Source organism: Perognathus longimembris, chromosome 2 (genome assembly GCF_023159225.1).
Source record: "Perognathus longimembris pacificus isolate PPM17 chromosome 2, ASM2315922v1, whole genome shotgun sequence".
Lineage (NCBI taxonomy): Eukaryota > Metazoa > Chordata > Mammalia > Rodentia > Heteromyidae > Perognathus > Perognathus longimembris.
The window spans coordinates 131,992,442-132,008,552 of NC_063162.1; the positions used below are offsets into that span (position 1 = coordinate 131,992,442).

At 45.3% G+C, this 16,111-nt stretch overlaps 1 protein-coding gene and 1 pseudogene across 1 annotated transcript; one reads left to right on the forward strand and one right to left on the reverse strand.

Moving 5' to 3' along the window:
• Positions 1-9,226: 9,226 nt before the first annotated feature.
• LOC125345614 (sperm motility kinase 4A-like) lies at positions 9,227-10,876 on the forward strand. Its single transcript, XM_048337692.1, has one exon. The coding sequence runs from the start codon at positions 9,227-9,229 to the stop codon at positions 10,874-10,876; it is 1,650 nt and encodes a 549-aa protein (XP_048193649.1).
• A 2,788-nt stretch (positions 10,877-13,664) lies between these two features.
• Positions 13,665-14,332, reverse strand: LOC125347085 (annotated as a pseudogene).
• Between the last annotated feature and the right edge of the window lie 1,779 nt (positions 14,333-16,111).

The following is a 16,111-nucleotide window of genomic DNA, read 5'->3' on the forward strand; positions in this document are numbered from 1 at the left end:
TGCAACACCAGGACACAGAGCACTGAGTGGGAGATGGAGAGCAGCTTGCCCCCACTCCCTGCAACCCAGAAGTTCATATCCCAACAGAAGAAGAAGGAAGAGGTGGAGGAGTGGGAGGAGGAGGAGGAGGAGGAGGAGGAGGAGGGAGAGGAAAGAGTGGAGGGGGAGGAGGAGGACAGCACCTCTACTGCTCAAGGTCCAGAAGGTTCAGAACTGAACTGTAGGAGCACAGAGGAGGAGGAGGAGAGCAGCAAGCAGACTCCAGGCCCAGTAGCAGCAAAAGTATCCTCCCGGGGCACAGAGAAGAAGATGAAAGGCAACATTCCTCTTTTCTCTGGTCCAACATCTGCACTAATCTTATCCCACCTGGGACCATTTTACTACAGCCCCAACAACTGACCAAGGCAGGGGCTGGAAGTGGCTGATGGGGAAGATTGGCTTCTGTTTCAGAAGACTGATGCTATTGCATGTCTCCACAAGAGAAGATCCCCAAACAAAATGGCTCCACCTTGTAAGTGGGAAGAGTATTGACAGCATGAACACATATAGGTAGTGATGGATGACATGCCCTTTGGAGGCAGGAGCTGGTATATTCTCAGAAGACAGGTATTAGGAGACAGGTTCATGATAAGGAAATGTTTTCCCCAGAGCTTCAAAGACTTTTTGCTGATTTAACAACTTCTGACCTGAGCAAACTCATCACTGGGGGCAGTGATGTCATAGAGCCCCAGTGAGACTGTCCTGGAACAGCTAGACCCTGGCATCTTGGACATAATGTGTTACAGTCTGGTACTTGACCCTGTCTGGTGGGCCCTTTAATGCCACCATGGTAATTTATCTGATACTCCTATTCACCAAGGTTTTCATTGTGTTTCATGTAGGGATGCATGTGCAGAAAGTAAGGTATAAACACCAACATGTGACAATACTTTGTATATAAGTGATAGAGCACTTCCATAGCTAGGAGACTAGAGCTAAACAGTAAATAGCTCACAATTTGCCTAAGCCGTAGTCTACCTCCAAGCTCTCAGGCAGTTATTATGGACTTAGCCTACACTCAGGATATAAATCTGAATTCCTGTTAAGTCAGGCTGATTGACCTCTCTAGCGAACCCTCAGCATGCTGAGAGTTATGTTGGGAAAACAGCTTTCAAGACTCCCAATCCTTTTGGGTCTCATAGTTTTTTGGGCTCTTACCCGTGTCACCCCGCAATTTAGTTGCCTGGAGAGCAGCAGTAGGAGAAAGCTGGCAGGAAATGCATCATGTCTACATGTCTCCCCTGCCTCTTCTTGAGCCTCTGCATATGGGGAACCCCCCCACCTCCCCTCAAGCCTCAGCAACAGCAGCAACAGTGGCAGCAATCTCACTCCCTCTGGGCCAACTCAGTGATATGCCCTGTAGACACACTGAGCAGGAGAGGCAGGAGGGCAGCAGCGCTGATCCTCTCCCATGAAGCCTCTATAACATCGGGACCTGAGGTACAGAGGGGAAGGCTGAGAACAGCTCACCTACCCCAACTTCAGAACCCACTTGGGGAGACACTGATGATGAGGACAGCAACAAGCTTCTCCCAAGCCCAGAAATAGAGGAAATCACCTCTAGGAGCCCAATGAGGAGGAATAGACCTCTTCTCCTGCCCCAGGTCAAAATGCTTCAAGAGCCAAGTGGAAGGGCATGGAGGAGATGGAGGAGAGAAACAAGCTAGTCTGGGACCAGCAACAGCAGAAACTGCCTCTACGTGCATGGAACAAGAAGAGGAGGAGGAGGAGAGCACTTCTCATGCCTCAGGTCCAGAAGGTTCAGAACTCAACTGGAGAGGCACAAGAGAAGAGTAGGAGAGAAGCAAGCAGCCCTCACGGCCAGTAGCTGCACAGATCTCCTTTAGAGGTACATAACAAGAGAAGGAGGGAAGCACACTTCATTCCTCAGGTCCAGTGGCTGCAGAAACCCCTGTTTCATCTGGTTCAACTACAGCCCCAATATATGACCAAGGCAGGGTGTGGAAGCAGCTGAAGAAGAGGATGGGCAACTGTTTCAGAAGACTGATGTAGTTGCATGCCTGGACAAGAGTACCCCCCCCCAACCAAAGTGGGCCCTCCTTGTGAGTGGGGAAGAATATATACAGCCTGAATCTAAGGAGTGTAGGTGGTGATGAGTGATGTGCCCTTTAGAGGCAGGAGCTGGTATATTCTGAAAAGACAGGTGCTAAAGGGTAGGTTCAAGATGAAGTGTTTTTCCACAGAGCTATGAGGCCTTTTGGCCTAGTTAATGGCCACTGATCCTGAGCAGAGATCCTTGCTAAAGCAAGTGATATGACACCTCTGCCTCAGGCAAACTGAGACAGCTTCACAAAGCCCCAAGCAGACTGTCCTGGTACAGCCAGAGCCCTCCATCCTGGACATAATGGGCTCCTGCCTGGGATTTGACTCTCGGTGATGCGGGTAGGCCCATCTGTCAGGACCTTTAATGCATGGCAACATATTTCATGGTCCAGGAGCAAGAGGACCAGGACTTTCTGCTGCCTCCACCCTAAGCCTGCACTTTTCCCCTAGCCTGTGCACCCATCCTTCCCCAATGTTCCTGTAAAGAAAGACAACGCCCCTGCTTGTCACCCTGATGTTTGTCTGCATGCTGCACAGCAGATGAGGTGGAAGGAAATGCACCACTTCTGTGTATCCTCCCAGCCCCTGCACAGTAGAGATGGAGAAGATGGAGAGCAGCAAGAGTTCACCTACTTCAGGAGCAGCAGGAGCAGCTGCAGCAGCAGCAACAGCAATGCTCTTACTCCTTTTGGGCCAATCCAGTGGTCTGACTACCCATGCACTGAGCAGGAGAGGCAGAAGGTGAGCAGGGCTGATTGTCTTTTATGCATTCTCTGTAACACCTGGACATGAGCCACAGATGGAGAGATGGAGAGCACCTCATCCGCTCCAGTTCCAGAAGCTTCAGAACCCAACTGGAGGGGCAGAGAGGAGAAGAGTATAGTGGCAAACTGCCTCCAGGCCCAGGAGCAGCAGAAACATCCTCTAGGGGCACAGAGGGGGAAATGGAGTACAGCATTCATATTTTCTCTGGTCCAAAATCTGCACAAATCTTGTCCCATCTGGTCAACTCCCTGGTTTGACTACAGCCTCAACAAATGACCAAGGCAGGGGTTGGAAACATCTAAAGAAGAGGATTGGCAAGTGTCTGAGAAGACTCTGATACGGTCAACAAGTGATGGTCCCCAAACAGTGGCTCCCCCTTGTGAGTGGGGAAGAACACTGACAGCCTGGATATAAGTAGATGGTGATGGATGACGTGCCCTTTGGAGGCAGGAGCTGGTGTATTCTGAAAAGACAGTTGCTAGGGGGTAGGTTCAAGATAACAAAGTGTTTTTCCACAGAGGTATGAGGCCTTTGGCCTACTTAATGGCCGCAGAACCTAAGAAGAGACCCTCACCGGGACAAGTGATGCACTACCCTTAGCTCAGGCAAACTGAGGCAGCTTCACAAAGCCCTAGAGTGACTTTCATGAAATAGCCAGAGTCCTCCATCCTGTACATAATAGGCTGCTACCTGGATTTGACCTAGGGCAGGTACAGGCATCCTTGTGTGGCAGGATCTTTAATGTTGCATGGCAACCTATCAGATGCTCCTTGAACAGCAGGACCAGGACCTCACCTGCCTTGTGAGGACCCTGCCCCCCTCTGCCTTGATCCTGGCCTACACACTATCCTCCTGCAATATTCCCCTAAAGAGAGTCAGTACTGCTGCTTGTCATCCTGATTGTTGCCTGTGTGCTGAGTAGCAGAAGCAGAGGGTGCAGTTTAAGATTAAGAGGCATACACCACTTAGTAAACTAATGCAAGCTTATTGTGAACGACAGGGTTTATTGATTAGGCAGATCAGATTCTGATTTGATGGGCAGCCAATCAATGAAACAGATACACCTGCACAGTTGGAAATGGAGGATGAAGATACAATTGATGTGTTCCAGCAGTAGACAGGAGGTGTCTACTAAGAAAGGGAACCTGCTACTTTGCTCTAGAACTTTGTTCTTATAGACCAAGAATACATTCTTAATTAGAAAACTGCAATTTGGTTCCACCACATCCTGACTACTACAGTATAAGTTTTCTCTATTCTTTCATTTTCCCCTTCCCCATTCCTTTATTGTACATAAAGTAACTGGTGTATGTGCACAAGCATATTGCTTTTCTTTTTTTTTCCTTTTCCTTTTTTAAAACAAAAAACAAAAAACAAGAAAAAACAACAAACCTAAATGGTCAATGGTATATTTTGATTGACATCAAATGGAGATGGGATTGGGAAAAAAAACTGGCCCTGTGAAGATATCCCCCTTCTCCACTAGTGGCATGCTCATTCAGCTTTTATCTTTATATTTCAGTAAGTTATTTTGCTCTCACTGTTTTAACAAAAAAAGAAAAAAACAACAAAAATCCTTGCATACCTTGTTTGATTGGGGAATTTTAATGTTTTCATTTATCATTGTAAAACCAAGGACAATTTTATAACTTCTTTGTACACAGCTGTTACATGTAGGGCAATCTGTCTTTAAGTAGGGGTAAATTACTGTTAAAAAAAAAGGGAATCCTAGATAGTTTTCCCTTCAAGTCAAGCATCTTGTTGTTTAAATAAACCTCTTGTTTTAAAAAGAAAAACTAAAGAAAGCCTAAGAACAAACTGACAGCAGACATGAGACCACCAGAGAGAACAAAAAAAGGAAATGAATATTTAGTACCCTACTTCTCAGGTGCCTCCTTCATGGGATCTGATTCCTCTTTAGTGTTTCTTCCCTTTTTTGTCAACTCATGTCGGTGTCTCGTATGATCTGATGGTCACAGAGAACTGGTTTTGTTGATGTAAAGGCTGTGGGAGAACTCAGGAGATAAACAAAATAAGGGCCCTAGATTATGCTTTCATAAATTATGACCTTAAATAAAAGAATAATTTCAATGTCTTCCTGTACAGAATTCTCAATGTAATGACAACAGAATTAGGTCCCAAGAAGGGAGTAAGGAAGAAATGTGCTTTTTTTCCCCCATTGTTGGTAATTCAATAGTTACCTGACTACGTGGGAAGGTATGAGGGTCACTTATCCAGGTTTGGAAAGGGAAGCTCCTACTTCAGGTATGATCAAGGTGATTGTCCTTATCTTTTGTGGACAACCATGATCTCCAGGCATTTTTCTGTCCAGTGGATAGTTATCAAGGATATTCCAGACTTGACAACCAACTTCCAAGTTGCCACTGAAGCTTAGGAGAAATTAATACTGGTTAATCTCGAGGGATCAATTAAATTGGCCATGACCCAAGTTAAAAGGGCAGAATAAGGAACACTGGTTCTGGCCTCCCCTCTTATACTTTCCTTTAAAGTAATACTGTGTGGGTCAGGCATCTGGAAAGGTGAATTTCTTTCATTCCACTAAAATCCATCATCAACTATTCCACTGTTCCATTTTGCTATTTTGAGGAGGGACTTTACTTACCCAAATCCACTGAGTATAACGAGGGACAGGGGAGGAGACCCCCAGGTGGGTGTCAGGGCAGTTCAGTGCAATCTTGAGCACAGATTGAGAGCTGGAGAAGGGAGAGCACAGCGCCATCCATGGATGAACAAGAAGACAGGACAGTTAATCCCCCATCACAGGTTTGCACAATATTTATTTCATTTTATCCTTTAAAAAAATTATTACTGAGGCACATTGTGTGCTTAATAGTGGGAAACATTGGGTCCTGGGCACTGTCTTTGATATTTTTCACTCAACGCTGAAGCTCTAACAATGATTTTTGCTTTGAGAATCCTCTGATTTTTGCTAACTGGAGATAAGAGTTGCTTAGTTTAATTGCAGCAGAGGCCTCCAGATAGAGGCTTGAGAGCCCCGAGTGTATATATAGGCTGCCTGCCTGGGTAGGAGGAGGGGGAAAGGTGGAGAGAGAGGAGAAGAGCAGGAGGAGGAGAGAGGAGGTGAGTGAAGTGGAGCAGAGCTGAACCAGACTGGCAGAAGGGGTAGTGAGGGGACAAACATGGCCAGCTGGAGGAATGGAGCAGTGAACCAAGCCTGGCCAGCCTTAAGGGACAGTCTGCAGCCTGAGGCCTGCAAAGAAGCCTAAAGCCTGTGGGGTGGCTTGAGGCATAAAGCCTGAGGAGAGGTGAGGCCTGCAGGAATGAAGTTTGCTCCTCTGGAGGTTTGTTTGGAGGTTTGGAGGCTGAGGTGGTTGAAGATTAAGGTGTGGAGGTTTGGAGTTCAGGTCAGGACAGGTCTCAGGTCTGGGTTCTGGGTAGCCAGTCGAGGACAAGGTAGTCACAGGCTAGTATTTGGAGATGGAGGGCTGCTCTGTTCTGGATTTTAGGTTGTAAATAAAGTCCCTTTGTAAATAAAACCCCTTCTCACCTTAAGTTGTGCCTTGATGAATTATTCTTGCTCTCAGAATACAGCAATTAGTATGATGTTTTACGTTAAATCTCTTGAGCTACATCTTCCTGGCCTTCCTTGAGCGGGTTTTTGTTTGTTAGATCATGGGTCTTGACCTCAGAGCCAGGGCTCTGTCTTAGAGCAATTTTCCTCAAGGCCAGCAGTCTTCCACTCTGAGCCACTGTGACCCTTCTGGTTCTCAGATGTGAAATTGGGGATAAGATTCTGCTGGCCTTTACTACTTGGACTGCATTAGAAGGAAGATTATCAGTCAGCCTGCCTCCTGATTAGCTAGGATTACAGGCTTGAGCAATGGATGCCCCTCTCTTTCTTATGAGGAAATTAATAATAAAGAATCCTGAAGGACATCTTTGGATCAGCTAGGTAGATAAATGTTCATAATGAACCTGACTGTATGTTCTAAATGTCATATCAAACACGTTTGACCTCCACCTGAACTGAATGAAAAGAGTAGTCTGTTCAGGGTAGCTCTCCTGCGGTCATTCTAATAACAATGGCAATGTGAAAGCAGAAATGATATGCATTTTGCAGAATAGGACAGGTGTGGGTTTGACCTTAGGCTGACCTTTGACACTGAATCTAGCCTCCAGCCATTTATATCTGTGTTCCCCCCCCCCCCCCCACACACACACACACCCCGCATCTTGGGGCTTTAATTCTGGGCCTGAGCATTGAGCTCTTCAGCTCAAGGCTAGCACTCTGCTACTTGAGCCACAGTGCCAATTCCGATTTTCTGGTAGTTAATTGGAGATAAGAGTCTCATGGTCTTTTTTTGGCCAGGGCTGGCTTTGAATCCTGAACCTCAGATTTCAGCACCCTGAGTAGCTAGGATTACAGGCATGATCAACTGGTGCCCAGCTTTTTTTTTTTTTTTTTCTTTCTTTTTTTTTTTTTTGGTGATTTTTGAGAAAGGGACTTGCTTTTGTTGCAGACAAGAGCCTGAACCCCATCTTATTTTTCACTTGTCAGCTTAGCTGGGATGAGAGGCATGCACCGCAATGCCAGCTTCTTCTCTTGACATGAATTCTTATGGACTATTTTTCCCAGGCTGGCTTCAAAGTGCTATCTTCACAATTCTAACCTCACAATCAGCTGGGATTATAGATGTCAGTATACACATCTGACTAGATTGCAACTGATAGAAATTAAGACACCCAGATAAGAAATTCACCTTTAGTCCTAGTTGAAGAGGCTGAGTAAACTGAAAGGTTGAAATAGAGCTACTTGACCTTTGTAAAAGAAATCAATGGTGACCAGCCTAAAATTTCAGAGGTAGAGAAATTTAAGGTAAATTAAGAAATTAAATAGGTAAATACAAGTCACACTCAGGACCAAGAATTGAAAAGAGTACTTTGCTTACCTAAGACATTGCCTTGATTGCTTCATTTACTGGAATTGTCATTGCTATTTGTAATCACTAGCTGCCAATTCTTCTGTATGTCTGCTTGTACTTAAACAGAATTTGCCTGAGCACCTATGTGTGGTCATGTCATTTATGTCTTTAAAAACCCAGCCCTACTGAAGTCCCAGGCTGCTCTTCACCATCCTGATGGTAAGGGACAGACACTGCATGCAGCTTAATAAAGGCTCCTAGCCTGATTGTGTACTGGTGACTTTACTATTGTGGGTTTGAGTCCCACCTGGTTGGCCAGGTTGCTACAGAAATATCCAAGGTCAATCTACATAACCACCTAGGAAAATTGTACTCCACTCATGATAATTCAAAGTATCTTACAAGCCCAAGGCTAAGGCTTGTCATCCTAGCTAAGAAGGAGGCTGACATGTGAGGGTAACCATACAAAGGCACTGGAAATCCCTGGACCTATAATCTTGCATGAATAACCAAGGAGATAGAATTTAGGCCTTGGCCCAAATGGTAGAGCACCAGCTTTGAGTATAAAAGCTAAGGGATAGTGTTCAGGTCCTGTGTGCCAGGCTGTGTCCAACACACACATGAAAGAAGTGTCCTGAAGGTCAGGAGCTAAGATGAGCACAGCGGGCGATGCCCAGATAGGCTGGGGCCCTGGGGTGGCCCTGACATCACTGATGCCATTGTGAGGTAACAATAACCATGACTGTATATATACTGGACGGTGACAGGTGGATTCTCGTAGGTAGTTGGGTGGTTGGAGGTAAGGTGGTTGGTTGGTTAAGTGGTGATTTGTTGGTTTGTGGATTCGGTTTTGTGATTTGGTTGGATTTTAGGGTTTTTGGATTTGGATCGTGATTTGGCTTTGACTTGTGGACTTTGGTTTTGGTTTGTTTTTTTGCCTTTTTTGTTTTCCTGTTTGTTGTTTTAGCTTTATTTTCTTTATATTACCTTTTCCCCTAGTTTTTGCTTTACTTATTTCACTTTTATTATTTTAGTTTTACTTTCATTATACTTATATTTTGACTTAATTTTTTTTTACTTTCCTTGTTCAGAATTAGATAGCATTTAGGTCTCTTGTTCATTTTATTACTATTATTATTCATCTATTTCTTCTACATTTACATTTTAGGTCTTAGGTGTTTATTAGATAGTAGTTACATTTTATTCATTCATTATATATTTACATTTTAGTATTCATTAGTTATCATAGGCTTTGTAGAGATTTTAGTCCTTTATCACCTATTATATATTTTATTATATACCATTTCATTGTATTTTATTTCTGTGTATTTTGGCCTATTGCATTCCATTTCCTTGTATTTTACTTTTTGTTATATTTGATTACTTTTGGTTTCGTTGTCCTTATTTGTTCATTTAGTTTCTCCCTAGACAGCGTCACTAGGGTGCTGTGTAGGATGATTAGAAAGAGTAGACAGGTGAGGTTCCTGTGGGACCCTCAGGTCATTTCCACAACCAAAGAGCTACGTGGGGCTCATTATGAGGTGCTGAGAACCATCGCTCGGGGGGCCTTTGCCCCCATCAAGTTGGCCAGGCACCTGCTCACAGACTCCCTGGTGGCCGTGAAAATCCTGAACAAGATTGACAGTGAGTTCTTTATGACAGAAGTGGACATCCTAAAGTCTGTGGAGCACCAGAACATCGTCAAGCTATTCGAGGTGGTAGAGACAGAGGAGCGGATGTATTTAGTTATGGAGTACCTAGATGGAGACCTAGCGGACTATGTGCAAATGGTGGGCAGGATGGAGGAGGAGCTGGCCAGACCAATATTTTGGCAGATCTTGGGAGGGGTCAAATATTGCCATGACCATTGCATTGCTCACAGGGACCTCAAGGCAGAAAATGTCCTGCTGAACAGCAGAGGCATAGCCAAGATATCTGACTTTGGATTGAGTACACGGTTCCTGCCCCGGCAAGAGCTACAGAGAGTGTGCGGGACAATGACCTACTGGCCGCCTGAGATTTTCAAGCATCAGAAATACCAGGGCCCCAAGATGGACGTCTGGAGCCTGGGTGTGCTACTCTACTATATTGTGATGGGAGAACTGCCCTTTAAAGGCAGGTCGTGGGTAGTGCTGAAAGAGCAAGTGCCAGCCGGAATATTTAAAATTCGAAAAGGTCTCTCCCCTGAGTTCCTAGGGGTTTTGTCATACATGATGACGGCCAACCCTAAGTTAAGACCATCTGTCTGGCAAGTAATGTCCCACTCCTGGTTTGGAGAAATTGAGGAAGAACCACCAAGTCTCATTGAGACCGTTGAGAAGCAGCCAGACCCCACCATTTTGCAGCTAATGAACTCCTACTTAGGGATTCCCCCAGAGGAGGTGCAGGCAGCCCTCTCTGGCAGGATTTTCAATGCTGCCAGCGCCACTTTCAAGATTCTGCAAGACCAACAAGAGCAGGGCCAAGAATTGACCTGTCTAGTGCGGCACCCCCTTCCTGGGCCTCCACCTTGTCCCTCCCCTGTGGACTCATCCTGCCGAAACCTGCCCTTCAAGCGAGCCAGTGCTCCTGTGCGCCACCCTGCTGCTGGCCTGCCTGATGAGCAGCAGGAGGAGGAGGGTGGCAGGAAGGGCACCAGGTCTGTCTGCCTCCCCTATATCCTCTGGAGCCCTAGCACATCTGTAACAGATGGGAAGACTGAGGGCAGCCAGTCTACCCCTGCTCCAGCAGCAGCAGCAAAGTCCATCCCCACAGGCCAACCCAGGGAACTGACCTGCCCAGCCCCTGAGAAGCAGCAGCAGATGGGCAAAAGGGCTGGTTCTCTCCCCAACATCTTATACAATTTGTGGACATGGAACACAGAGGGGGAGAGGGATATCAGCTCGGCTGCCCCACATCTGGAACCTTCTGTTCAAGAGTGCAAGGACCCAGGGGAGACAGAAGAAAGAAGTGAGATAGCCTCAGAAACAACTGTAGCAGAAACACCCAGCAGGGGCACAGAGGCAGTGATGGGGCTCAGAGGCAGGCTTTGGAAAAGGCTGAAGAAGGTTGCCAAACGTTGCAGAAAAATGTGCTGCTGCTGTCTTCCTGGTCGAGAACTCTAAAAAAGCTTTTTATCCTTTGAATGGAGAGCAGCAGTGACAGGCTGACTACAAGGAGGTGGGTCCTGTGCTCTGTTTCATTTGATTCAATGAGATCATTTTAGCTCATCATCCCCTAATTCATGGTTTCCTGTTGGTATTACAGTGTCAAGGTTTAAAGAAAGGAGGGGGCAGAGTGAGATATAAGGATGGGTAAAGGGATGAATTTCAGAAGGAAGGGATGTTCATCTGTCAGGGGTAGTACTGTCTGATTTAGTTCCTGACTTTCCTTTCTTCCTTCAGCTCAAGTGAAGATGCATACAGAGAATTTAAACTGGAAACAGGAATACCATAAATGGGCCTAAAAAGGAAAAACCTTATCATTTCAAAAGATGCAAGAGAAATCTTTTACTAGATACAATATATGCTTAGCAATATGTTTTTCTTTGTTTTATTTGTATGGTAGTCCTGGGGCGTGAACTCAATTGTTGAGCTTTTGTGCTGAAAGCTAGCTTTCTCTGTTTGAGCCACACCTTGACTTTTGGCTGTTTTGGTAGATAATCAGAGACAAGAGATTCACAGACTTTCCTGCCTGGGCTGGCTTTAAACCAGGATCCTCAGATCTCAACCTCCGGAGTAGCTAGGATTACAAGCATAAGCCCCCAGTGAACAGCTAACAATATTTTAAAAAAATATTTGTATTATCTTAAATAGTTGTACAAAGGAGTTGCCATTTAGCATAGTTGATGAATCTCTCCCCATTTGAACATTTTCACCCATCCACTCAATCCACCCCTTTTCTCCTTCCCTCTTCTAATTTTGTAAGATATTCATAGAAAAAATAATTTTTGTGTGTGCCAATCTAGGGCTTGAACTCAGGGCCTGGGAACTGTCCCTGTGCATTGTTGCTCAAGGTTAACACTCTACCACTTTGAACACAGCTCTACTTCTGGCTTTCTTTGTGTGTGTGCTTAATTGAAGAGTGTCACAGACATAATTGCTTGTCTAGTTTTGAACGATGAATCTCAGGTCTCAGCCTTCTGAATATCTAGGATTACATGTGTGAGCCACCAGTGCCAAGCAATACATTGATGGTGGTTTTTTTTTTTTTTAAATTTCATTCTCCTTGCTTTTCTTCATTACAATAATATATTAATAAATTTGTAGCCAAGCTATAATAAAAAGTGAACATAGTATGACACAGCCAACTAAATTTTCATGAGATTTGCCTAATGGCATTTCATTTACAGCTGACATCCTATTTAATGCAGAAAAAAAATGTATTGACCTCTAGTGTTAGTGACAAAGTCAGGCATGTCTGTTTCCATGACTTCTATCGAACATCATACTGAAATTATAACTAGTGCAAGAGGGAGGTAAGAAAAAAGGCATTCAAATCTAAAGACAACTTCTTTAAGGAAGCAGTGCATACTATATTTAGTAAAAGAATTTAGCAATATGACATATACAAGGCCAATATTTAAACAATATCCTTTTGGTACATTTACCAAAACAAGTCTAATATTAATAAGAATTGGTTTTTCTTTTTTGTTTTTTTTTACCATTCATGGGGCTTGAACTCAGGGTCTGAGCACTGTCCCTGGCTTCTCTTTGCTCAAGGCTAGCACTCTAGCACTTGAGCCACAGCACCACTTCCAGCTTTTTCTACATATATGGTGCTGAGGAGTTGAACCTAGGGCTTCATGTATACAAGGCAAGCGTTCTTGCCACTAGGCCATATTCCCAGTCCTTAATAAGAAATTTAATGAAAATTTTAAGGTATTTTTTATCAACATTTTATATGCTTTATTGAAAGTTGACAAGTACAACAGTTAAATACAGTGACACCTTACAACTGTGTAGAGAACATGCACAGAAACATATGCATATAACTACTATACAGGTAATATGCAGAAACTCCTACTGGGAAATCCACTCATTAGCTAGGACTGACCATTATTCCAAGTGTTCAACCAGCTCATTGGAAAGACTTCAGTGAACAGGGATTCACTTCAGGATATTCAGCAGCTACATTTCAAAGTACACAAAGTGACTAAACTGTGCCAAATTCTTAAAATTTCTTCAGGTGTGATTTTTGTCATATTGCAGTTTTTATGTTGATCTCTCTAGAAAGGACAATCCACACCTCTTCATACAGCCAATGAAACATCTAAATTTCAATCTGTACAACCTAAATAGTTATAGTCCTCTATTGTACAAAATAGTTACACTACATACACAAATATACAATAAGCAAAACAGCCTTCATAGTAAGATAGCCTAGGTCCCAGCTACCTGTCACCGTTTTGTCATTAATAATTTTGTGTCATCCAATGTTTCAGAAAAGAGGCACAGTACTATTGTGTGTGTGTGTGTTCTTATGGACTTTGGTGACAGTCGCCAACTTGTATAATGACTGTATCCACCCTCATTTTAGTTTGTCTCTGGCCTCTCTTTAGTTCCTCATGGGGGAGGAGAAGAGAACATAGGGCCCAAAGTCCTTGAGGAACCCCACACAAGGTGCAGGCAGGAGAGAGGACTCTTGGAAGGGGGTAGGCAGCAGGAAGGGATGGAAAGGCACACAGCTCCTCAGTGTCAATGAAACCATTCCTCAGATATCTGCCAAGGTGCACAGGAAACATCCATTCTAATTCTGATTAACCTTTAATTCACCCAACTAGCACATTTCTTCAAGCCAAAAGCATATGAGTATTTTAATACTGGATAGAAGAGATAATGTCAACGTCCCTTTTGCAGCGAACAATGAAATGGGTGACTGTGGAGGCAGATTTTCCCTAGCACATCTTCTTGGTCTGTTCAGTTCAGACAGCAGCAGCCAGTTCTGCATTCTGTGGGGCATAGGAGGCTATGGGGTTGGTCCTGAGCCCTGGGACGCTGGCTGGGCCGGGGGCTGTGTGGTCCCCTGTGGCTGCGTGGTAGCAGGAGGGGAGCCAGTCTGACTGGCCAGTGTCTTAAGCAGATTGTTTTCTTGCTCCAGCTGGGAAATTTTCTCTAGTCGTTCTTTGATTTGCTCTTTCAGAACCTCCACTTCCTCTGTAACTGCGTACATCAAATGGCTTTTCACCAGATCCATAGCTCGTTCGATTTTGTTGTCGATAGCTACCACACTTGCACCAGAGGGGCTATTGTCAAGTCTCACAGAGGCGTTTTCAGTTCCCAGCAAAGATGACAAGAGATTGAAAAATGTCTCAGTTGGTAAACTCCTAGATCCATCACCACTGGTCTACACCATTGGGATTTCATGCAATTGCAGCCAAAAACATCCACGTGGAAAAAAGGAGAGGGAACGCGGGCAGCCTTGTTCGGGCCAGCTAAAACCTGGTAGCTTGCGGCAGCCCAGCGAGGGAGCAGCGGACAGTAGGGCTGGTTTGAGGAAACCCGGCTCCTCCTCGGGTTTGGCGAACGGGAGATAGGACCCCAGCGCTTCTAAAAAACCTCCGCTCGGCCACCGGGCTGCACTAGCTCCCTTAAGGTATGTTTATAAGCTTTAAAATGGAAATTTTTACATAGGATTTAATGAACCAAAACCAACATCAGCATAGTTTGTGAAAACTATTAAATATGATGGAGGGGATAAATTTAAATGGATACAGATGTGTCTTGTGTAAGTAACCTTGCTAAAGTTGCATGTGCATGTCTTCCTTCTGATGTCATGTTCCTTCTGGCTCCATAGCCAGCAGAGATGCCCCTACTGCTGCAGCCCTGTATCAGGCAACACCTGCTTTGTGTTGCAGCTCAGCAGCAGACGTGCCTGCTCTGTGTTGGCGCTCAGCCATAGGTAGATCCTGCTAGTGCTGTAGCTCTGCTGTGAGTCTGACACAAGAGGCTTCTTAGGACTCTGTCTCATGAGTTCAAAAACTGAAGCGTAGAACAAAGGAGAATGTGTGCCAAGAAGAACAGTATCTTACTAGAAGGCCTCTGATGTTTTGTGTGTCCACTCTGTGTAGCTGGCTGAGGCTAGGGGATATGCAAAAAGCCACATCCAATCAAAATAATATAGGAAACCACCTCTAGGAGAAATGAGGAGGAGGAAGAGACCAGCACCTCACCTGCCCAAGATCCAGACACTTCAAAACCAAACAGGAGGACCATAGAGGGTAAGGTGGAGAGCAGCAAGCTGCCTATAGTTCCAACAGCAGCAGAAAGGTCCTGCAGAGACACAGGGTAAGATGGCGAGCAGCATACCTCCTCCTCCCTGGGGCTCAGCAGTTGCAGAAATGTCTGTAAAATCTGACTGACTAACTCCTCTTACTAGAGACCTAACAAATGACCAAGGCAGGGGCTATAAGCAATTTAAGGAAAGGACTACTTTAGAAGACTGATGCTGTCCCATGCCTCGACAATAGGAGATCCCCAAGCAGAGTGGTTCCTCCTCTGTCAGTGTGAAAGAGCATTGGCAGGCAAGATAAAAGTAGGTGGTGATGGACCACGCACCCTTACGAGGGAAGAGGGAAACAAGTGCTAAGTTGTTGGGATTCTTGGCCCATTTGTTTCCCCCGCCAGCAGGAGAAGCACTGAGCATATCCCATGGGGTTGAGCTGAGAAGAGGTAGAAGAGCAGCCTACCGCCTGCTTGCAGCCCAGAGAAGACACGCAGGCGATCTGGGGAGAAGTCAAGCATTCATCCAAGGCCTTTATTCTGGGATTGGATTTATATAGCAGTAATGGCGGCAGGAAGGAGAGGGATTTGGAGCAGCTAGCTAGGCATGGTGATAGGCTGGTTAGGCTTGTCCACCAAGAGTGACATCATGGGACTTCCGCTAAGGGCAGTTGTCACAGCCCCCAGGACTGCCTCTGAGTTCATCACCCGCAGCCATCTTGGCGCACATGTGGTCCGAGGTGGGAGGCGGGGCTGGTTAGAGCTGCCTTTCTGGTTCCAGACCCGGAGAAGGCAGGTGGGGCTAGCGGCCCCAGGGCTGGAGAAGAAGTGGGCCTGCTAGGACCGCCTCTTAAAGCTGCAAGCCAGTGCCCTACATCTCCCCCTTCTGTTTTTAAATAACAGGAGGCACCTTACTCGAGAATGTGCCTGTCTTAGGTTGCCCCCACATGGGAGGTCATACCTGTCATTGGCTGACACCCTAGCTCTTCAGGCAAACATACATGCAGGGTCTGCCAGCCCAGTGGAATGCTGGAGCCAGCCGGCAATGAAAGGGAATCCTGATTAAGGGGGCAAGGAGTAAAGAAAAAGAAAAATACAAGACAAGAGAAAAAGACAAGAGACGAAAGATGGGGTTCAGGA